General features: G+C 41.6%; 2 protein-coding genes across 2 annotated transcripts in view; one reads left to right on the top strand and one right to left on the bottom strand.

The window, feature by feature from the left end:
- Window positions 1-1,090: 1,090 nt before the first annotated feature.
- On the bottom strand, window positions 1,091-14,225 carry mkrn2os.1 (MKRN2 opposite strand, tandem duplicate 1). Its single transcript, XM_088337071.1, has 4 exons — window positions 13,951-14,225; window positions 6,471-6,517; window positions 3,744-3,900; window positions 1,091-2,418 (listed from the first exon to the last, which is right to left on the bottom strand). Exons 1-4 carry the CDS (start codon window positions 14,166-14,168, stop codon window positions 2,217-2,219), a joined length of 624 nt encoding a protein of 207 aa, XP_088193197.1. The 5' UTR covers window positions 14,169-14,225; the 3' UTR covers window positions 1,091-2,216.
- A 1,660-nt stretch (window positions 14,226-15,885) lies between these two features.
- Window positions 15,886-25,362, top strand: part of mkrn2 (makorin, ring finger protein, 2) — a 44,463-nt gene continuing 34,986 nt past the window's right edge. The window contains exon 1 of the mRNA XM_088337434.1: window positions 15,886-16,051. Coding sequence (XP_088193560.1) covers window positions 16,026-16,051 — 26 coding nt within the window. The 5' untranslated portion in view covers window positions 15,886-16,025. The remainder of the gene's footprint in view (window positions 16,052-25,362) is intronic.

Below are 25,362 nucleotides of genomic sequence, written 5' to 3'. Positions count from 1 at the left end.
GCACGTGATCTTACCGAAAAATAGTTTATTTAATGGGGGCAGCAGTAGCTCAGGAGGTAGCCCGGTCGTCTTGGGACCAAAGAGGTCGCAGATTTGAATCCTGTGTTCTTGGGCAATATAGTGAACCCCTAATGCCACAGATATGCAGGTAGGCCTTGCATAGCTGACTCTGCACTCGATGTGTGGGAGTGTGTGAATGGGTATAGTGTGGAGTGAATTATAAAAAACTTTGGAGGTCCTCAGTGACTAGTAAATATGGATGCAGTCCATTTGCCATTTAATGATGAATCAGATTGTGTGATCAGAATTAATATCCATCCATCCATTATCTGTACCCTCCGTAGGGTCGCGGGGGTGCTGGAGCCCATCCCAGCTATCTTCGGGCAGTGGGCAGGGGACCCCCTGAACTGGTTGCCAGCCAGTCGCAGGGCACACAGGGACATTCGCTCGCTCATTCACACCTAGGTACAATTCGGACCGGCCAATTAATCTAACATGCATGTTTTAGGAATGTGGGAGGAAACCAGAGTCCATGCAAGCACGGGGAGCACATGCAAACTCCACACAGGAGGTTCCATCTCACGACCTCAGAACTGTGCCGCACACGCGCTAACCACTGCGCTGCCGTGCTGCCTCAGAATTTATAATCATATTTTATAAACTTCATATTAACTTAATAACCTTAAGTGTTTATTAATATTTGCTTTATTTTTTAAATTATGGTATGATTCATTTCTCATATCGTAAAGTTTACGGTCACAGATCCCTTAACTGCCAAGGTCGCCGGGCACTACTTCCTGTGTCTTGGGCAAGTACAGCCTGGTGGCACCCAGCCCTCTGCAGGGAGTTTTTTTGGATAGGAGTACCTAGTTATAATTATTTGGTTACATGATTTGATATACCGTATTTTTACTACCATAAGGTGCACATAACTCTTCGATTTTCTTCAAATTGTGCAGTTGTTAGGTTACCCCCAACACTTGCAATAAAAACCTGCACTCAAAGACACAGAGACGTAAGTATGACTTACTTGCAAAGAGAGATGACCATAGACTGCCTATTACAGTCTACTAGACACTCTGAAAAAGTCTAGTTCGTACTTGCCTTTTTATTGTATTAGGAACGCCCTAATTTACATGTTTCTTCTGCTAAAGGAAGGGGGAGTGACAAAAAAACAGTTTGAGATCTGTTTTCACAACAACATCTTATCGTATCAACACCTGTTTAAACTTACAACAACATGTTATCGTATCAACAATATTACTACTATTGAACTAGGCGAGAATGGCATACTAAGCAAGAATATGCACAGTATCCAACAGTAGAACAACTTATTTACAGTTTAAATCCATCAGCAGTGCGCCCCATTGTATACATTTCCAACTAAATACGACTTGTATGCAATGTTCCGTGACTTCTATAAATACATCTCCCGTCTACTGCTTGTGCAAAGTGGGACATGTGACATCACACTAAAGTTTTCATGGTTGCTAACGCCGTAGCATATCTAGCAATTTAAAAGTTATTGTTACTGTCTTGGTGTGTTTGTTTCATGAAAGAGTGTCAATTTTCTATCTAGACCAAGTGGTGCAGACTTCCAGCAGATTATAAAGAAAATAATGGACCGTTGTCGCTTGGGCTAACGTGTCTGTGGCCAGAGCTTTCACAAAAGCTGGCATCATTTCCGAGGAGCTGCACATGGCACAGAAAGTGACGGAAATGTGAGAACCAAATTCAGCTTTGCACCAGATCTTTTTTTTTTAAATGGTGTTTTATCCGCGTGTTCTACTTTGTAATCAATACTTAAATCACAACGAAACAGTCATGGTTCCGTTTTTTAATATGCACAATTGTATGCTTGTCTGCGTTGTTGTAACATGGCCGCAGCAGAAGGCACCCACGCCCTATCATACGGTGCACTTAGTGTGTATGCTAAATACAGAAATAGAACCAGATACAGAGACTGGGACTTAAGAAGAAGATAAGCTCAAGCTCTTTTTTCGTTGTTTTCTAAATTATTTATTAATGTTGTTGAATTTAAATACATTGCGGAAAAAACGAAAAATGTCAATGTTTTGGTTGCGCACCGCAGTGACCTATGGCATCTCAAAAGTAATATGTGTGGTGTGAACTCAAGTGTCAACTTTCCAGTGAGTGTTTTCTCAATGCACTGATAACACAAATTCAAAAACCCCAGCAGAAGTAAGTTTACAGGATCAACCGGTCCAGTATCCATGACAACAGACATGACGGAGAACCGCCAGGTATCTGGAGGCTGCCTCCAATCGAGGAAGCACAAGCTCAGAGGTAAAATGTTCCTTTGTTACAGGTTGCCTGCCCTGTGACATCATTAGCTGGTTTATGAAGGCCAAAGCAAAACCGTAGCAGCAAGAGCCGAATTCTCTCTCCTCCTCAAATCTGCATACACAAACATGGATGGACAGGCACACATTGTGAGCACAAAGAGTGACAAGAATGAAAACATTTAAAGGGATACGCAAATTATAAAACATGCAAAATGTGAGAAAGCAGTACATTTTTTTAAAATTAATTTCAATAAAGTAAATATTTAATCGGTATAATCCCATTATTTTATGAGATAATGCATTTTTAAGACAGCCTGACTTCCTGAGCAGTGACGTCCTCAAAGTAAAACTGGCACCCTCGCAAGCCAGTCACCATATAGGTTTATATGTGAATTAGTCAAAAATGTTTTGAGTATTTTTAGCAAAGTTTAAGTAGTTTTTGTGGAGTATTCCTGGATGTTGTGTCGCAGATGGGTGCAGCAATGGCACACAGCAGGCTAGCTGGCTGCTAAAGAGGGCTAACTGGGTTCGTCAGAAAAACGTGAAGCTGTCTGACCAAAAGCACGCAGTAAGAAATAGGCTACCAGGGATATTATATATATATATATATATATATACCGGAGCCAAATCCCCCTAGTGGGAGGTGGCTAGAGGCAAGAACACATTCCTGACTCTTTCTGGGAGATTGATACAGAGGAGGGGATTCCCAGCCCCCTCGCTCATCCCAACTGCTGTGATGGGAGTCATTAGGTGACCAAACCCCCAATTCCAACCCTTAATGACGAGCGCCAAGCAGGGAGGCAATGAGTACCAATGTTGTAAGTCTTAGGTATGACTCGGCCGAGGCTTTGACCAGCGACCTCCCAGTCTCGGAACGGGCGCACTATCCCCAAGTTCACCGAGCTGGGAATTAACAACGTAAAAAGCATGCGGCAGCAACATGAACCAAGCCAGAAAAAAAAAAAATTGACAAGGAAAGCTAGCCAGCTAGCCGACTGCTAACGGGGCTAACCTGGACCAAACAAAACCGGAAGCCTTAGCAGCCCCGACGGTACAGTTACGATCTTGGGACCAGACCCGAAACCGGCCTTAATTTTGGGCCGGGTTAGGGCATAAAATGTCAAGCGTTTTTTTTTCTTCATGGAGGATCTGCACAAAATGTACTTACTTTTACTCAAGTAGATATTTAGATGACTACTTTTTACTTCTACTTGAGTTATATTAGTCTGAAGTCACTGTACTTTTTCTCAAGTAACACTTCGGCACTGTACCTCAAAAATGACAAATAGAGCAACTTTGATACTGAATTTCTCGATTCCCTGGGACGTGGAATAATTAGCAAAATACCTGCAAAATTGTGGGGAGGAACACTGCCTGTTTTGTGCCTGTTTGAAAACAAAAATGTGTCTTTTATAATTCCTTTAAAAAAAGTGCAACCTGTCCAATGTCCATTTGCTCATAGAGGCAAAGTGGTCCAGTTGAGTGTCCCAGTTTGGAATGCAATTTCCAGGGGAAACCAGAGGGATAGCGATGCTTTGTTCCCAGCCGTGTTCCTCACGCTGAACACCAATCTCTGTATAACTCAGCACAGCACCTATAGCCAACCACACCAAATATCGCTTGAGGAAGAATTGAGCAACACTCCTGTTACAGTGCAATCTGTCACTGTATGCTAACAATAGAATGGTGAGCTGAGGCACAAACCAGAAAGTTCCAGTTGGAAGTGAATATCAAAGACAATAGTGATGTTAACAACAGTGTAGCCACCTACAATAGTTATACTCACTACGTGAGTTAGTAACAGAGTTACTCTATATAAAAAGTAACTAGTTACCAGGGAAAGTGACCATTTCCATCACTTAAAAAAGTTTAAATTTTTTTTTTTAAACAAATCAGAAACACTGCCTTGAACCTCAGTGGAACTGGTTAAATATAGGCTTAAAATACACTTATATTTTATAGCTTATGAATGGCCACCATTTCATGTTGACAATATCTGTGTATTGTTAGTTATTGCAACATCCATTTCAGCCTGGTCATCCTGGAAGGGGGATTACCTCATGTGCGGCCCCTTCTCAAGGTTTCTTCAGGTTTTTGAGTTTTTCCTTCCCATCATGTAGGTTTTAGATCAGGCGATTGTGTAATAATAGTCTGTAGTTTGCAATCATCCGTGGTTTGTGCAGCCCTTGAGACTCCTTGTGATAAAGGCTATACAAATAAACCTGACTTGAATTGACAAGATGGGAATTCTGCCTTTTTTAAAAACTGGCTTTTTTAGTTTGGCACACCAAAAAGAGACACCTCTTTTGGGTCCCAAAAACCTATTTATGTTGTTTTTGTAGTTTTAATCTCTACATTACCAACTATGTAATGGTATGCACGTAATGATTTAAATAGATGGAGAAGTAGATTAAAAAAGACAAATGGGAAAAGTAACAAAAGGAAAAATACAATAACAAAAGGAAAAAGAAAAGAAAAAAAGAATTAACTATATAAAACATAACACTGAAAAACAGAAAATATAAGAAAAATATTTATAAATCCAAACAAAAAAAAGACAAAATACAAAACAAATCTAACCTTTTTTTTAAGGTCAAGAGATTTAAAATCAACAACACAGAATCCCCAGATAATGCATATTGACCTTCACAAAAGAAAATAGGCGTCACAGAGGGAACCAGCTGTTGATTGATAGGGCGTCAGCTCCCTTCGTTCACTTCCAGGAGCCAGCTCATTGAGACGTTTCATTTGCAAACGACACGATTCGGTTGCTGCACCAATGGCTACGGCACTGTCAAATATAAGGCCCACATTTTTCATGACTCAGCCCTTATTCACCTTCTTAGTAAATACTATATTCATAATCGCTATCCAACTAAAAGATGTGAGGTCAACAACTCAAAGGAGAGTTGAAAGTGGCGTCAGGTGTGCCATGGGGGGCACGCCGCCGTTAGCGGTGTGCAGCCAAAGTAACGCACCGCTTTTGACAGTCAGTAATAACAAGGGATTTGTAACGGCAGAAAAATTAGTTTGTTAGATAACCCCGTTACCAAAGAAAAAATGTACTCACAGAAACATCACGATCAGTCTGAAACACGATACCCGAAAACTGTAAAGCCTGCATAACTCACCAATTACATCCCCTGGCCTTAATTAAAATTTGTTGAGTGTACGCAAAAATGGCTGCGTTATATCGAGGACAATCCAGGGAATCCAACCATTTAAAATATTTACTCTAAAACACACGATAATGCCAACAGATAAAAAAAATCAGCCTAAAAGCATGTGTGCTTTCTTCAATGTTTATACTCGTAAATTGATATTTTTGTCAAAAAACTCCCCTTGGAAACAAACAGACTTGTAAAATTATTCTATACGGGCCGGTTTGATAAAAGGGTCATCACCTCCTGTATCTCCAAATATCTTCAGCCAGTACTAACTGATTCAAGTGACTATTGACACATAGGTTAGCCCATTAAATTCGCAACATAATTTGATGCCGTTATCCGGAGTTGTATTCAATTTAGAGCTGAAGATAACGTGATTATTTTTACGCACTCTTATTACGTGCAGATGTGCACAATCATTGGTTTAAATTTTGGAAAGACATGGCAAACATTTACAACTCTTTCATAATGTCTAAAAAAGGGCTAAAGTGAAATACACATTTGTTAATGTTTTGGTGTCGAAAACTGGTCGTCCCAAAATGGCCGGGTTTTTTTAGACGATTAAACGTACCCTTAGAAAAATGTGTAAAATACAATGTTTCATTTTTCAGATTGTAATCAAATTTGACAAGGGTTCAAGCTTTTGTCTCACCTGTTTTCCAGCTAAGATGCCCATGCTAAACTCAATTGCGAAAAAAAAGAAAAATTAAGGCGAGGATAAAAACCTTCTATTTCTGTGCATTCCAACTCAGAATACTCAAAGTGGGCAGCACTTGGAGTGATTATTTTGATTTGGGAAAGAAAACTTTGGAGTCATACCTTTCAAAAGAGATTCAAGAACAGCATTCAACTTAGTTTGGGTATGTCTTGAATTGGGAGTTTAGACACATTTTACGAGGGTTAAACAGGTAACTAGTAACTAAATTGGACTCCTAAAGTGACCCTCCAACCCTGACTGTAATGACGTGTCTTACGTCGAGTGTTCTGTGCGTGTTACCTTCAGTGTTGGAGATACCGACATGAAGCTCACAATCTTTTTCGTCACTGAGAACACACAAATGAAAAATACAGTTGGATTGGGATGAGACTTCCGGTTCCGGTTCCAACATGGCGGCGCGTGTTTACGTTGCGACTGGTTGCTATCCGGCTATCCTGCTACTTACTATCGTTCTCCTGCTTTCTTTTTTGGACACATGCGTGGCCAATAAGACTTATAGTCGGGAGAAACTTATCCAATTGGGTGGGCGTCTAAATTTCGACTTTTCGGGCACTTTTTATACCACCTATGATATCCCGAACAGGCTTCAAAGGGACTCGGGTTCTCCGTGGCTACCCATTCTACCTAAGAAAAGACGAAGACAGCGCAAAGACAGAAAGCAGAAGCGGGGCTGTCGTGCAGGGAAGCGTGTGAAGTCGAAGGCGCAAGAAGGACATGAAGATGTGTCTAATCCAACCATTATTTCTTCATCGATCTTGCCGGTCAACCGACGCCTGAAGCCCAACGCACCCGAACGGCGAATTCTTGTGATGATCTCGAAAAAGACTACAGCTAAGTTAAATAATTCAGCAAAGCTAAAATTTGGTCTTTTAAATGTTAGATCGCTCGCTCCTAAAGCTTTACTTGTTGATAATATTATTCGCGATTATAAACTTACTGTATCGGTCTCTGTGAAACTTGGTTACGCCCGGACGAGTTTTTACCGCTAAATCACGCTTTTCCTCAAGACTACGTGAGTAGCCATGTAGCACGCACGTTGAAGAAGGGTGGCGGTGTCACGCTAATTTCTGGAAAAAAAAAAAAAAAAAAAAGAAAAAAAAAAACACGCTCAAATTTACTCCTTGTACCTCTAATAATTACAAGGCGTTTGAGGCTCTTGTTATGCAGTCCTCTCTATTGTCAATTTATGTAGTAACTATTTATCGCGCACCAGGGCCATACACAGCTTTCTTGGACGAATTTGCTGAACTTTTGTCTGAACTATTAACCTATGCAGACAAAATTATAATCATGGGGGACTTTAACATTCATATGAACTCCCCACTCAATTCACTCACTGTTGTGTCTAATTGACACGGTAAACATGACGGTGTTACCGTGTACTACAGTTATCTCGAATCATTATTTAGTTACATTCGAAGTACTAGCTAAATGTAGTACTAAAAAAGCCGAAGGGTTTAGTGGACGCAATATAAGCACTGGCACACTTTCTGAGCTCTCCGATCGTCTTCCAGGAGCAGTTGCGTCCTTTCCTTCATACAAAGGCTCTATCGACTCACTCATGAATGAGTTTAATGCTACCCTAGCTAGTGTCCTGGATTCAGTAGCGCCCATACGGCTTAAATCACGACCTAAAAGATGCACGCCTTGGTTTAATGATAAAACTAGATCCCTTAAACAAGAATGCAGGAAATCTGAAAGAAAATGGCGCGCTACCAAGTTGAGGTTTTCCACCAAACCTGGTGTGACAGTCTGTTGAAGTATAAAGCGGCCCTTGCCTCTGCAAAATCAGCCTACCTTTCGAAGGTGATTGCGTCACAAAAGAACAATCCCAAAGTCCTTTTCGACACTGTAGCATCGCTTACAAGGCAACAGACTATCCCAGATAAGTCCACCCATTCAGCCCATGACTTAATGGTCTTCTTTACTAAGAAAATTCAAGGCATACAGGAATAAATTGCTAAAGACAGTATTAATACAACACAAACTAAAGCGCTGAAATCTATAGATGCACGACATGGTGGCTGTCCAGGGAATTTGTCCCGTTTTAGTGAACTGTCACTCGATAATCTTAAACAGATGGTGAATATAGCCAAACCGACAACTTGCCAGTTCGACCCGCATCCAGGTTCACTTATTAAAGGTCTTTTTGGCGTCCTTGCACCTTCAGTTCTAAATATTATAAACATATCACTCTCCTCAGGTGTAGTTCAAGCGGCTTTTGAGTCAGCGGTTATTAAACCCACACTGAAACGACCCAACCTTGATCCAGAAAGCTTATGTAATTATAGGCCTGTGTCAAACCTACCGTTTATTTCTAAAGTACTTGAAAAAGTAGAGGCACAGCAGCTGAATGATTTCAAATCTGAGAACAAATCTTTTTGAATCAATGCAATCAGGATTCAGGGCTAACCACTCTACTGAGACAGCTCTGTTTAAGGTAACCAATGATCTCCTACGGGCAATGGACTCTGGCGCTTTATCACTTTTGCTGCTGCTGGACCTTAGTGCTGCTTTTGACACAGTGGACCATAATATCTTACTAGAACGGTTGGAAAAATGGATTGGTCTCTCAAGAAACGTCCTCTTATGGTTCAGATCCTACCTCTCAGATAGGCCGCACTGTGTAAAACATGGCGAAATGACATCTGAGCCCTTTAGTGTTACCTGTGGTGTTCCGCAGGGTTCAGTGCTTGGCCCCCTTCTTTTCAGCATTTACATGCTTCCTTTAGGTGATATTATTCGCAAGTATAATATCAGTTTCCATTGCTACGCAGATGACACTCAACTATATCTCCCGATGGCGGAATCTGCCACACTAAACTGTGCAAATTTGGAGGCCTGCCTTACTGAGATAAAAGAGTGGATGTCACTCAATTCCTTGAGTCTTAACTCTGAAAAGACCGAAATGTTAGTTATTGGTCCATCTAAATGCCGCGACTTATTCTCTAAAACTGCTGTAAAAATTGACAAATGTCACATCACACAGTGACTCACTTTAAAATTTAGGTGTCACATTTGACCCCGATCTGTCCTTTACTACACATGTGAAGAAAATTACTAGAACCGTTTTCTTCCATCTTCGTAACATTGCTAAAATTCGTCCTATATGTCTCAGTCGGATGCGGAGATTATAATTCACGCGTTTGTTACCTCCCGTCTCGATTACTGTAATGCACTACTCTCCGGTCTTCCGATGACCAGACTCAAGAGTCTCCAGCTGGTACAAAATGCCGCAGCGAGGCTTTTAACTAAGACAAAAAAGTCCGATCACATCCCCCCAATTTTGGCTAACCTGCATTGGCTCCCTGTTAGCCTAAGATGTGATTTCAAGGTTCTCTTATTATTATACAAAATCATACATGGACTTTCCCCCTCATATCTTTCAGATCTGATTTCCCCCTATGTTCCGGCCAGAAGCCTTCGTTCTGAGAGCGCCGGTCTTCTGGTGATCCCAAGAGCCAAGAAGTGTTCCGCTGGTTCGAGAGCATTCTCCATCCGGGCACCGGTGTTGTGAAATGCTATTCCCCCTGAGATCCGATCTGCAACCTCAGTGGAAATGTTTAAATCTAAGCTTAAAACTCACTTCTACTCTATAGCATATGAATAACCTAAACTGCTTATGTGTAATAACCTGTGAGACTCTTTGTGATTAAGGGCTATACAAATAAAAATGACTTGACTTGACTTGACTAGAACAGTTTTTTGAAGTAAATCTGGGGGAAGGGAGACAAACATTTTTCAGCACAGTTTTGGTAAAAGTAAGATAAAAGCAGGATCGGTGGAAAAAAAATGACCTTTTCAACGCAATTGGGCACTGTGAACACATCCTTAATAGAGAAAATATTCTACTTTATAAGCCCCACACATTTAATAGAAGCCTCAATGCATTCATCAAATGTTATAGGTTTAAAATGCGTTCAAAACGTACAAGTGGCCACATTTACACAAGAAAAAGGTTAATCAGTGGCTAAAATAGCACTGTACCGCACCATGTAGTAACAATGCAAAATTGTATTGATAACGTGTGAAAATTCTCGTTAGCAGAGGTGGGTAGTAATGAATTACATTTATTCCATTACGTTTACTTAAGTAGTTTTGGGACATTCAGTACTTCAAGGAGATTTTTAAATCCCTACACTTTTTACTTTTACAGTAGTAGATTTGTAAAGAATACATTTTACACCTACTACTCTACAGTAGGCAACATTGAAGCCATTACTTCAATCCCCTCACACAACTTTCTAACGTGGCTCTCGCGCGAGTCACATCTCTTATTTAGATTTGACTGGTGACCCAAAACAACCATCAGGCGGCACTTGTGAGCAGGGTTAGGAATGTTATTTCTTCACTGTACTGCAGGTATGTCCAAGGTCCAGCCCGGGGGCCAGTTACAGCACGTGGTCAAATTTTTACTTGTCCGCGGCCTCTGTCATAAAATTAATCATAAGTGGCTTGTCAGTAATGTTGACTGCAGTTTAAAATAAATTATACCACACCTCTAAAAGAAAAATCACCATTTTACCAGATGATGGCAGTAGGCCTTTGGCTTTATGTGAGAATTTGAGCCCACCCCATTTCCAACATGGCAACTGTAAGAAAAAAAAAAAAAGAAAAAAAGAAAGAAAAATGACGGAGGGCTGTCGCTTCCAGGGCAAGTAGAAATTTGAGATTTGTTTTCACCAAAATCCAAAACAACCGCATATTCCTAATTTTCTAATTTGCAAAAAAATAATATTAATAGGCCCTGCCAGTCGAAACATGCGGACTACAAAAAGCTAACTGGAAACGAATGCTTTGAAAAAGTGAAGCAACTAGAAGCCGTTTAAACGACAAAAAAACGCTTTTTCACGAAAATGCTACAAAGACAAGCTACGCGGTTGGCACACTGATCGCCAAGCATTGCAAACCTTTCACGCAGGGTGAAGTAATTACATACCGTTTAAATAAGGCCAGGCTGAATAGTAGGCCCTCACACATTTTCTGCTTACCAAATCTGGCCCGCTGTCTGAAACGTTTGGACACCCTTCCTGTACTCTATGCGCAGGTAATATAGCTGTACCCTCTTATAGATACACGTATATACACATACATATATATTATATAAAGTGGCTTGTGAAACTATTTTGCCCCCTTGAACTTGGTGACCTTTTGCCACATTTCAGACTTCAAACATAGATATAAAACTGTAATTTCTTGTAAAGAATCAACAATAAGTGGGACACAATCATAGAGTGGAACACACTTTATTGGATATTTTAAAGTTTTTTTAACAAATACAAAACAAAAAAGTGGGTGTGCAAAATTATTCGCCCCATTCAGTTACCGTATTTTCCGCACTATAAGGCGCACATAAAATCTGATTTTTTTAAAAAAGCTGACTATGCGCCTTATAATCCGGTGCGCCTTATATATGGGTCAATATTGAATTACAAGGTCTCGCAACTTACGGTAAGCAGCCACCGACTCCATTTTTCGCGTAGAAGAAGAAGTGCGCTGTGCATACTGGGAAATATTAAACAACGATTCTCTTTTATTTGTGCGTTTGTATAAAGACCCTGAAATGGCTCTTATTAAGAGACACGCTTACAACGCAGAGTTTAAACTCAAGGCGATCAGTCACGCAGTAGAACACGGGAATAGAGCAGCAGCGAGAGAGTTCAACATTAATGAATCGAACACGAGAGTGGCTCGAGCCGGCAGAATTAAATTAAAAAAACATGCAAACTCAACACAGGAAGGTTTGATCTCACGACCTCAGAACTGTGCCGCACACGCGCTAAACACTGCTGCGTCGTGCTGCCCAAGAACTATCATGCCAATATTAATTTTGATGAATATTCATAGGTCACAGCACGGCGGCACAGTGGTTAGCGCATGGGCGGCACAATTCATGTCTTGGGAACCTCCTGCGTGGGTTCAAATCCAGCTCCAGACTTCCTGTACGGAGTTTGTATGTTCTCCCCGTGCTTGCGTGGGTTTCCTCCGGGCACTCCGGTTTCCTCCCACATTCTAAAAACATGCATTTCAGGTGGATTGGCCGGTCCAAATTGTCCCTAGTTGTGAATGAGCGAGAGAGTTGTCTGTCCCCGTGTGCCCTGCGATTGGCTGGCAACCAGTTCAGGGTGTCCCCTGCCCACTGCCCGATGAATGCTGGGATGGGCTCCAGCACCCCCGCGACCCCACTGAGGATAAGCGGTGTGGCTGATGAGATGAGATTCATAGGTCAAAAATGTATATCATTATATCGTATAACATTGCGAAATCCATACCTACTTGTCGCCAAGTTTGTCTTGTATCTTGCTGCTAAGCTGGGCTCGTTTAAGACTGGTTTACTTTCACATTAAAAAATACAACGCCATCTAGTGGTCAAATATTACACAATGCACCTTTAAGAGATCAATGCTACTCCCTGAATTGGTGCAACAAATAGAACGGTCCTATTTTCTATTCTTTTCTCCAAAGGATATGTTCAATAAGGATACAAATGGTTCTGGTGGCCCTCACTGTATATACATACAGAATTATTTTTTAATGCATAGAGGGTTCACCCAAAACAAAAGGAGTACACAGATTTAAAAGAGTCCCACAAAAAGAGCAAGTCCTTTTCAAGTGATTCTCTTAAAAGTGTGGGGGGAAGAAAAGAACAGGGGCGTTAAATGTGCTACATGTGCTTCATTTATTTATGTGATTTACAGTTAGTCTCATCTCATCTCATCTCATTAGCTGCACCGCTTATCCTCAGTGGGGTCGCGGGGGTGCTGGTGCCCATCCCAGCAATCATCGGGCAGTGGGCAGGGGACACCCTAAACTGGTTGCCAGCCAATCGCAGGGCAAACAGGGACAGACAACTCGCTCATTCACACCTAGGGACAATTTGGACCGGCCAATCCACCTGAAATGCATGTCTTTGGAATGTGGGAGGAAACCGGAGTGCCCGGCGGAAACCCACCCAAGCACAGGTAGAACATACAAACTCCGCACAGGAAGGCCGGTAGCTGGATTTGAACCCACGCAGGAGGTTCCCATGACCTCAGAACTGTGCCGCACACGCGCTAACCACTGCGCCGCCAGTCAGTATTTTATTTTTATCTTTTCAAGTACTTCAATTAACCTGGATTATTTTAATATTTTTTTACTCAGTAGTAGTTTTTGACCACATTTTTTTACCCTGGTTCAAGACTGGGTGGAAACAGGTTTGCCGAGAGAAGGATGGGCGCCACCAGACAGCACTTGCTCAAGACAAACCACAGGAAATGGTGCCCCTACGACCATAGAGTGGTGAAGGGATCCAACCGACCAACTTATTTGGATCACTACTTTTTACTTCTATTTGAGACATATTATTCTGAAGTAACAGTACTTATCAGACATGGGGACTTGAGACTTAGTGACTTGGACTCGAGTCGACTCGAGTCGCAGTTTTTATGACTTGTGACTTGACTTGGACTTGGCAATCTAAGACTCGGGACTTGACTTGTGACTTGACTTGCCCAAGAAAAAAATACTTGGGACTTACTTGGGACTTGAAGGTGAAGACTTGAGACTTACTTGAGACTTGCACATGTGTGACTTGGTCCCATGTCTGGTACTTATACTTGAGTGCAATTAAGTACTCTATCAACCACTGCTTATTGCCCGAGATAAGCGCGTTTTTTCATAGAACGCAGCGTGTTACTACCAACATTTTTCAGGAATAAAATTAAAGCTAAGTACGCAAGAATTGCTATCACTAGTTAAGGTTTGTTGTTGTTTTCACCTGAGGCCGTCCACACCGTGCCGTGAAGTAATCAGGAAGCAGCAGCTAGTACCGTGGCCGTTCACGACAGGTGAGCGGACACGCACCGGAGCCTCCGCTAGGGAGAAGCTTAGCTCCTGGCCGCACAAAGGGCAGCACAGGCCCCCTTGCGCCTCTTCAGCCCGCATGAACACGGTCCACCCGCAGTGGGAGAATCGTAGTAGGTCTCCGAGTTCCATAACACGCTCGTAACCGACTCCAAACTGGCAGCTTGAGCCAAAATTGTGCGATGGGGGCGGAGCTTTGTTCTAGTTTATGACGTCTCCAACGTGGTGCCCACGGGCACCAGTGTGCTCCTAAGGACAGCTGTGGTGCCTGTGAACCTGTTATGAAATGAAATGATTTGTATTTATATAGCACTTTTCAAGTCAATGGCTTCCCAAAGTGTTTATTTTCAGCTCACCAATGTTGGGTCATTGTGATACTCATTGGCCTAACCAGCCTGTTTTGGGGGCGCTCAAACACCCCTAAATTCAACCCAAGCATCCCCAAAGATATAGCATTTTTTTAACTCTATTTTTTTAATAAAGTAAAGAATATGGGCTAAAATATGAGGAAAACGCTAGTTCAAAATAAAAAAAAAAGTTTAAGTCAAATCAAAACAAAACAAAAATGTGAGCAATGCAGCGTCGCAAATAATCCACTGCCTTGAAATTGTTTAGTCCGTTTGATTCCTAGCTCAGCATCATAATATTTTATGTAGTATTTCAGTATTGTTTTCTATAGTAGAATTTTTGTAGTATATCTGTAGTATTACTGTAGTTGTATTTTTGTAGTCATAATGGTGTATCATTGCTTTAATATTACCATAGCTTTATTTTTGTAGTATTTCTGTCATAATATTCATGTAGCGGTATCTTTGTATCATGGCGTTACTGTAGTCGTATTTTTATGGTATTTCTGTAGAAGTATTTTGAAGTATTTACTTACTTGTATCTTTGTAGTATTCCTTATGTTTTAATATTACTGTTGTTGTCTTTTTGTAGTATTTCTATGATATATTTCTTAATCAAAACAAATACAAAATATTATGTTCCACCCTGTTTTAAGTACTGAATTTCATATTTAGTTTTTTATTAATATTGTAGTACTTTTGTTTCAGACACTTGGGACAAAAAAAAATCAAGTTTTATTACTATCTCTCTCTCTCTCTCTCTCTCTCTCTCTCTCTCTCTCTCTCTCTCTCTCTCTCTCTCTCTCTCTCTATATATATATATATATATATATATATATATATATAGAGACATATATATATATATATATATATATATATATATATATATATATATATATATATATATATATATATATATATATATATATATATATACTAGTATATATATATATATATAATAGAATAGAATAGAATTTACTTTTATTGTCATTCTTTGTAACCATTCACACAGAATGAAATGTCTATACACCTGTCGATGCAGCCGCAGCCAAACAGGGCGCAGCCATTTTAGTCATTAGGTGACCAAACCCCCCAATTCCAACCCTTAATGCCGAGCGCCAAGCAGGGAGGCAATGAGTACCAATGTATATATATCTATCTATATATAGATATATATATATCTATATATATGTATATATTTCCTGCACCGCTTATCCTCAGTAGGGTCGCGGGGGTGCTGGAGTTTATCCCAGCTATCTCCGGGCAGTGGGCAGGGGACACCCTGAACTGGTTGCCAGCCAGTCACAGGGCACACAGGGACAGACAATTCGCTCACTCATTCACACCTGGGGACAATTTGGACCGGCCAATTAACCTGACATTGTAAGGTATGACTCGGCCGAGGCTTGAACCAGCGACCTCCAAGTCTGCAAAAATCTATTTTTTTTTTCTTGCTTAGGGCCCCATGAAAAACAAGAGGGGTTTTTTCTGCGCGGAACCAATATGACGAAAATTAAGGTTGTTCGAACTAGCCGGACACAATTGCGCGTAACGGCGCTGTGAGTCAAACACACAAGTGGGCGCTAAATATCTAGCGCAACGGAGTTAGCCTCAGCAAACATTCGGAGGCTCTGCAGAAAAGATGAGCACCAAACAAGTCACATGTCGGTCAGTCAGAACGCCCAACCGTCTGCATTTATGTCTGTATTTCTGTCTTGAACCTGTTTTCTTACTGTGTATCGGTCTGCGTACGGGCGTTTAGCTGTTTAGCTTGTGCTAATGTTTTTAGCGGTTATCCATTTACGAGCATTTAAAGGGCTTATTTTTTTAACACATTTAGTCAATCTCCTTTCTGACGAGCGTTACGTCACTGTCAATTAGAATACTCATACATATAGTATCTTTTGCCACATTTCAGGCTTCATAAATATAGCACATTTATATAATTTAATTTTATTTATATTTTAGGCAAGTCACATTTATGTCTATAGCCCTCAATCACTAAGGGTCTCAAAAGGTTTGCTGCACCGAGCAACATCTATCACAACATCCCCTGATCTGAATAGAAGTGTTTTATTGTCATTCGATATCAACGTTATGAAACATAGTATGCAACGATATTAGACATGGCACTTAAGGGTAAACGTGAATGAATTAAATAAAGTTTATTTTGAGCATGATATAAAGAAAACAAAAAAAGTAAAAAAAAAAAAGAAGACAATGTTAACGTAACATGTCTGAAATAAGATAGGAAGAAGCATGGTCGGTTGGTTAACCTTAACCACTAGAGTCGCAGGGGCACCATTTCCCGTGGCGCCTATCCCTCCCCAGGCCAACACATTTTTTCCGCCCGGTCTCGAAGAAGCTTATCCTTATTTATTCATATTCGACTTCCTTAATAATTTTCTTCCAGCTATATCTCCTGTGTTTTTACATCTAATGATCATCTCATGAATGAACATATTTACATAGGTTCTTTGGATGCACACAGTCACTTCATCCTTATCATCACCCATCCATCATCTGCACCACTTATCCTCAGTAGGGCGGGGGTGCTGATGCCCATCTCAGCTGGCTTCGGGCTGTGGACACTCTGAACTGTTTGCCAGCCAGTCGCAGGGTACACGGAGACATACAACCACTTGCTCATTCACACCTAGGGACAATTTGAACCAGCCAATTAACGTGACATGCATGTTTTTGGAATGTGGGAGGAAACCGGAGTGCCTGGAGGAAACCCACGCAGGCACGGGGAGAACATGCAAACTCTGCAAGGAGAGGCTCTGGTAGCTGGACTTGAACCCTAAGCCCCTGCACCGTGGGGCTGTGTGCTAACCACCCCCACCGTGCTGCCCCTCATCACTAATTTTACCATCATCATCATTGCTGTCTCCATACATTTTCATCATGCTATATAATAAAAGTATCTATTATGATAATAATCATTGTCACTGGTGCTATTGTAATATAAACATGTCATCCAGAATTTAGAGAGAAAAATAAGATGAAAGTATAAAGGGGCAAAAATATTTACAAACTAGTATTTGGACGTTAAGCTTTAGAGACTGGCCTAAGTTATAATAAGTGTGATAAAAGAAGAGTAACAATTGTAACCATAGTGCAGTGTACTATTTAATGAAATCTACATGAGGGGGCTGTGCGGTCCCTGTATGCCTGGTGCCAGAGTCTGGTCCGCAGTAAGTCGGATTCGTTCCAGGTGAGGGTTGGACTCCGCCAGGGCTGCCCTTTGTCACCGATTCTGTTCATAAGTTTTATGAACAGAATTTCTAGGCGCAGCCTTGGTGGGGATGGAGTCCGGTTTGGGGGCCTCAGCATTGCGTCACTGCTTTTTGCAGATGACGTGGTGCTGTTGGCTTCCTCAGGCGGTGATCTGCAGCTCTCGCTGGAGCGATTCGCAGCCAAGTGTGAAGCGGCCGGGATGAGGATCAGCACCTCCAAGTCCGAGACCATGGTACTCAGTCGGAAAAGGGTGGCATGCTCCCTCCGGGTTGGGGAAGAGATCTTGCCCAAAGGGGAGGAGTTCAAGTATCTTGGGGTCTTGTTCACGAGTGAGGGTAGGATGGAACGGGAGATCGACAGACGGGTCCGTACCGGTCCGTCGTGGTGATAAGGGAGCTGAGCCGAAAGGCAAAGCTCTCGATCTACTGGTCGATCTACGTCCCTACCCTCACCTATGGTCATGAACTTTGGGTCATGACCGAAAGAACACGATCCCGGATACAAGTGGCCGAAATGAGTTTCCTCCGCAGGGTGTCTGGGTTCTCCCTTAGAGACAAGGTGAGAAGCTCAGTCATCCGGGAGGGACTCTGTGTAGAGCCACTGCTCCTTCGCATTGAGAGGAGCCAGTTGAGGTGGCTCGGGCATCTGATAAAGGATGCCTCCTGGACGCCTCCCTTGGGAGGTGTTCCTGCTATGTCCCACCGGCAGGGGGCCCTGGGCGACCCAGGACACACTGGAGAGACTATGTCTCTCGGCTAGCTTGGGAACGCCTCGGGATCCTGTCGGAGGAGCTGGAGGAGGTGGCTGGGGATAGGGACGTCTGGGCTTCCCTTTTAAGGCTGCTGCCCCCGAGACTTGACCTCGGATAAGCGGAAGATAATGGATGGATGCATGAGAGCAAGGAAAAACTAAGAAAAAGTATCTGCTCAAGGAAAATTAACCCTCGTGTTGTCCTTATTTTAAGAACCATTTTTGTTCTTCATGCAGTTCTTTTTTTATACTTATTACATGGAAATGTGAATAAAACCAATTGATTTCACTGCTCAGAGTAATCTAGGAAAAGTCATAACATTTAAAGTTAAATAAACTGAGTAAGTGGATTTTACCAAAACAATCGCATGTCATTTTGACCTGAGGACAACAGAAGCTTTGAGAAACTTTGAGATGTGTTCGCACATAATTCAACAACAATTGGGACACAATTCTGAAATTACCGTATTTTCCGCACTATAAGGCACACATAAAATCTTTTTTTTTTTTTTTTTTTTTTTTTAAAGCTGACTATGCGCCTTATAATCTGGTGCGCCTTTTATATGGATCTATATTGAATTGCAAGGTCTCGCAACTAAGAAGAAGTGCGCTGTCCATACTGAGAAATATTAAACAACGATTCTCTTTTATATGTGCGTTTGTATAAATACCCTGCAATGGCTCCTATTAACAGGGATCAGAATTTTCCGCGGATCCGCGGATTTCCGCTGTTTTTGAACCCCAAAGGCATTCCGACTTTTTCACTTTTTCTCTTGCGTAGCAAACAAATTCAAAATCCGACTGTCTCACTCTTTCCTTTATTGCTCTGGCGCACCCTGGCGGCCGTTAGAAAAATTGGCCGCATTGTTGCTCAAGCTGCAGGGACTGAACTGTATTTGAACTTATCTTGCAGTATTTACAAAAAATTCAGTTATGTGGGCAAATTATTTTAATCTTCTAAAAATGTTACTTAAATGATAAATATAGGCATGGTTTTGGACAAGTAAATTGCCTAAAACCCAGGAGCTTGGGGGTGGGGGGGGGTGTCTCCGCCCTGCTTTATTCCTGGACCCTGGCTATTTCAGCTGAAAATGAAAATCTCCATTCTGATCCCTGTATTAAGAGACACGCTTACAACGCAGAGTTTAAACTCAAGGCGATCAATACAACACGGAAATAGAGCAGCAGCGAGAGAGTTTAACATTAATGAACCGATGTTGCGGAAGTGGAAGAAGCATGACATTTTACAGTTATTATGTTATTGCTTTATTGTTGTTGTTTTCCACTTGTTGTTTTTGCACATTACGAGTGTCACTATATTGCGATTGCACTAACGTTTAATTTCCCATCACAGTATCAGACGTTTTTTTGCGTGTTGACTAAATGGAGGAAAAGTAAAATGTTATGCCTTGCTGTTGTTCAAAGATGTTAAAGATGTGTCACGAAAATGCTTTACCACAGAGAAAAGAATAAAACAGCTGTTTATTCATTTTGGGAGTGAATGGAGTTGTGGAAAGCTTGTTATCTATTAATTAAGTTTGACTGACCTATCGACTGTTTTGTTGACATTCCCTTTGGTTGCATAACGTAACTGCAGCCTCTACTGTAGCCAAGTCAAGTCACATTTATTCATATAGCCCTTAATAACAAAAATGTCTCAAAGGACTGCACAAGATTACGATTACAAAATTGCACAATTACCTGATCTTAAACCAGCATGCACTCATAGCGCCTTATAATGCGGTGCGCCTTATTTATGGAAAAAGTTTTGAAATATATCATTCATTGAAGGTGCGCTTTATAACACTGTGCGCCTTATAGTGCGGAAAATATGGTAAATAATATAGATTGAATATTTCATTTGGGATGTGACAAGTTATTTGACACCTTTTTATTTCAGCTTTGCAAACTATTTCTGTAAACTTTAGTTTAAATGAGCCAATCTTGTCCTAAATGACTGCTGATGGTATGAGATGGTCTCAGGATCTTGTTAAATGAGCAAAATGCATCATGAAGACCAAGGAACACACGAGGCAGGTCCGAGATACTGTTGTGGCAGTTGATAGAAAAAAATATCTTTTCAGGTTTTTAACATCTCAAGGACCATCGTAGAAGCAATCATTTTAACATAGAAGGTGCATCAGACCACTGAAAGTCTAGCAAAGACCCTGTCGTTGCGGTAATTTCTCCTTGAACAAAAAAAATTGAATTCAACCCCTGGCAAAAAGTATGGAATCATCAGTCTCAGACACGTAATCACTCCGACATTTCATTTTATAGAACAAATTCAGATAAAAAGCATGAAAAAAATAATAGTTTACAAAAGTGCAACTCCTTGGCGTTCAGAAACACGAAAAGAAAAAAACTTTGGTGGTCAGTAAATGCTATTTTTATAGACTAAGCAAAGGAAAAAAATTTGAAATCATGAAAAACAGACAAAGAAATAACAATCAAATCATATCACGAGTATTTCGTTGCACCACTTGTGGCTTTAATGACAACTTGCAGTCTCTGTGGCATGGACTTTTTTTAAAAAAAAAATTTTATTATTATTCAGCCAGTATCAACCATCAACATGATATCTACCGGAAATCATTTTGTCACGCGAAGCTATCGACGAGACTCGTCGCCTTCGATCGGCGCCGGGTTTTTAGACCCAACTGCTGTGTTGGGAGTCATTAGGTGACCAAACCCCCCAATTCCAACCCTTAATGCCGAGCGCCAAGCAGGGAGGCAATGGGTACCAATGTTGTAATTCTTAGGTATGACTCGGCCGAGGCTTGAACCAGCGACCTCCCAGTCTTGGAGCGGGCGCCCTACCATCTAGGCTACCGAGCTGGTAAGCTACAGTTCAATGACAGGTCACACCGTTCCAAATGCAGAATATTTTGACTAGCGAATTTTGATAACAGGACTCTGACGGAGGACAGGAAGCGATGTTTTGAGAACAAGGCGCTGATGTCGTAGAAACGCTCGGTGTTGTTTTGAGTTTTACAGACATCGCAACGCCAGGGAGAGCTTCCCTGGCACGCCTATGGGAGGAGCCGGCACACCAGCTTGTGGAAAGACGTGGGCCAAGAGGAAAATTAAATGATCTGCATTTATGTATAGCACTTTTCAAGTCAAGACTTCCCAAAGCGCTTTACAGTGTGCTTCACATTTCCCAAAAGCGGCCGTGCAGCCATGCAAGGCGCTAACCTGCTTGTTGTGGGTATTAGGGGTTCAGTGTCTTACCCAAGGACACTTCGACATGCAACACGGAGGAGCCGGGATTTGAACTGCGATCTCTTGATCCCAAGACGAGCGCTCTACTTCCACTGCCGCTCCCCCAAAAAAGCGAGAGGACTTGAAGGGAGGCTTGACAGACTCGAGCGACACTAATTTGATTAATTCGGCCATTTTCGATGGAGTACACTTAGTTAAATTGTTTATGAAATTAAATCTGCCCCCGTGTGAAACAATCAGCTATTCTTTTTCATCTTTTCCATCAAGAAACGAGCACGCATTGTTGGGTGAATGTAGGTTGTGTTTGGTTAAAGGAGTCAGATAACGAATTCGAACAATTTGGTAAACAATACATTTTAATATTAAATTCCTAACAGTACATCTGTGCCATTTTGTGTTTGTAAGGTGTATTATGGCAACCAGTTCAGGGTGTCCCCTGCCCACTCATTGCTGGGATGGGCTCCAGCACCCCTGCGACCCTACTGAGGATAAGCGGTGCAGCTAATGTGATGAGATGAAGGTTTATTTTCGCTCAATTAAGGCAATTGCTGTTATTATTAAGGGAAGCAATTGGCTGAGGCTGCCTGATCTGTAATCTCCCAATGTTTCACTACGTTTTCGAACAATGACTAAGACAATTCAAATCGGCTTTTCGCATCTTTGCTCGCTTGTCATCGTGGCTGGCCACCCCTCATGACGTCACCATAAAGGCGGCGGCAGGCCCCCATTAATCGGGTGTTGTAAATGACACCTTATTGACGACGGAGTCGAACGCCGAACATTGCAAAAACAAAAACCTTTTCCGACGCGACCTTCACGAGTCTCTCAAACGTCGCCATCGTCGCCCTAGCGACAGGCGCCACTCAAATGTCTTCTTTCTCAATGAAGTTCCGGTTTCTCCCTCCGGTTCCTTTCACCCTCCATTCGTGTCTTTTATCATGCAGCGCTAGCAACGGGACCGTTTTGGGGACTCACCGTGCACGAAAACGTCAAAAGGAAAAGCTGGAGGTTGCCGCCGGGGACGCGCACAATAAACAGGAAGAAGCACACGTGGACACTTGATGAGTGCCAAACTGTATGCTTCATCAATATGGTGCCAACTCTCTTTGATTGCAGTTGCCAGATCATCTTTGCAGGTCGGAGCCTTGCTGTGGACAATTTGTTTTCAATTTCCACTACAGGTTTTCATTTGGGTTGAGATCTGGGCTATTTGCATGCCATGATATTGACTGGATGAGTCTTTCTCCAGGGAATGTTTTCACAGTTCTTGCTCTGTGGCATGATGCATTTTAATCTTTGAAAATGAGCTAATCATCCCCCCAAAAAAATTGCATTGAAGGAATAGGAAAGCTGTCCAAAATGTCAATGTAAACTTGTGCATTTATTGCAGACTTGACCACAACCATCTTCCCAGTGCCTTTAAGCGTCAACGATGGTTTCCTTCTTGCTTTGTTATATGAAAATCCCATTTCCTTTAGGTGATCTTGTACAGTTCTTCCTCACATGTCCTCTTGTTGCTCATGTTCTGTTTTCAAGACATATGGCCTGTACCGTATTTTCCGCACTATAAGGCGCACCTAAAAGCTTTTATTTTTTTCAAAAGCTGACCATGCGCCTCATAATACAGTGCGCCTTATTTATGGAACAAAATTAATTCGCAAAGTCTTGCAACTAACTTGCAGCCGCGGACTAGATTTTCCCCCGAACGCCAAGTAGTCCGCGGTGTATGCTGGAATTTATTTACCGGCGTTTCATTGGCTAACCAATGTGTCAATCATCATTTGAATGGATCACTATTGGTTAAAGTTATTCGGAGGTCAAGGGGAGGATCCTTTTTATCATTTACAGCCTGGCATTGGCTTGAACGGCGAAACAAAGCCTGCAATTGGCCAAAAAAGACGTGTCAATTATCAGTTGAATCGATCACTATTGGCTAAAGTTATTCGGAGGTCAAGGGGTGGATCCTTTTTATCATTTACAGGCTGGCATTGGCTTGGACGGCAAAACAAAGCCTGCAATTGGCCGAAAAAGATGAATGCATATAGCACGTGGCTGACGGCATACAGAAAGCATTTTTTTACTATTTTGTATTTGTAAATATTTAATTCTCCTGGATTTACTAAACTCACGGATATAAGAGGACCACGGCTGCACATTATTATGAACACAACAACTTCGGTGAGCTACTCTGGCTATATATATTATCCCTGTATCTTGTTTCAGACTGAACTCGATGTTTCTGTGATAAGCGGTGCAGATAATGGATGGAATGGAGTGTCTATTTTTAAATTAAACTCAATTCCAAGTGTTTATTGTCATATATACAGTAAAGTTGCGAGCGAAAAAGAAAATAAAAACTAAGGAATGGTTGGCATTTCTTGAATCCCAAGACTTTAACCTTCCGAATGATAGAACGATGCATTTGAGTGACATCGTACGGACACCGCATCCGCACGTGTTCTCGACACGTATTTGCGTCTTTGCAAGCTTTCGGAATGTTAAGGGGGTAATAGGTTTGACTGAACTATCTGACTGTTTTGTCGACGTTCCCATTGTATCGCCTTATAATCCGGTGCGTCTTATGTATGTCAAAAATATGACCAAAAACTTTTTTCGGGGTGCGCCCTATAACCCGGTGCGCCTTATAGTGCGGAAAATACGGTAGTTATTTGTCGACTGCTACATATCATCCTTGGCCTACCATTACGCTTGACTTTAACAACCTTCCCATGCTGTTTGTACTTGGTCCAAATCTCCGATACAGCTGACAGAACAGCCCACACCTTTGGCAAACCATACGAGTAGAGTTACCTTCTTCAGGGAGTTTGCCAATCCATTTAGTCCAGGAGCCCTCCAAGGTGTGATAACTGCACTGTTTTTAACGAGCAGACTTAATCTAAGCCCGGTGCCCATTTAAGGAAGGAAATTCAGATTCAGATTCAGATCTACTTTATTGTCATTCTAGTACACGTGTATACAGAACGAAATGTCGATGCATCTGACCCCCACAGTTTCCTTGAATGTACAGATATAAATAAAGTTGTATTGTAATTGGCTACGTATAGTATTTTACCATAGTGCCGATAGTGCAAGAAGAGTAGCTAACCAGATGTGCAAAATGGGCAGCCAGGTGTCCTTATTTTCTACTCAAAATGCACCGAATCCAATTTTTAATTACACATATATTTCCCCGCACTTGCTCTATAAAGGTAACATCTACTGTCCATTGCAATGTTTTTTCCTAATTTCTTTTAGTGTTTCTGAATGCCCATATATTGCACGTTGGAATGACCTTACGATTGTTTCATATTTGTGTTCTTTTTTTTAACAGAATAAAATGTCTGAGTGAGGGCTGTCCCAAGACTGGTGATTCCGTACTTATTTCTTGGGGTTGTAGAGATGCAGCCAAGATGCTCATGATCACTCTTTTTTTACTTGGACAACCTATTATATAAGGTCCCATGAATTTGATGGATTTGTATTATTGAAAAATTTTTTTATATATATATATAACTGGAGTTGTAGTGGAACTGAGCAAGCGTGTTGATAAGAGAGTACTCTGTTGGTTTGGACACATGGAGAGGATGGATGAGGAGTGAATGTTGAAGAGGATCTACAGAGCAGAAGTCAATGGAAGGAGACCAAGAGGAAGGCCGCGATTGATGTGGATGGATGGTGTTATGAGTGCACTGCAGGAAAGAGGTCTAAATATAATGGAAGCTAGAGCTCTTGTTGGTGATAGGAAGGAGTGGAGAGGTGTTGTG

The sequence above is a fragment of the Urocampus carinirostris genome, chromosome 6 (assembly GCF_059441175.1).
Source record: "Urocampus carinirostris isolate Australia breed hairy pipefish chromosome 6, RoL_Ucar_1.0, whole genome shotgun sequence".
NCBI classification, from domain to species: Eukaryota; Metazoa; Chordata; class Actinopteri; order Syngnathiformes; family Syngnathidae; genus Urocampus; species Urocampus carinirostris.
This window is presented reverse-complemented; position numbering and strand designations above follow the sequence as displayed.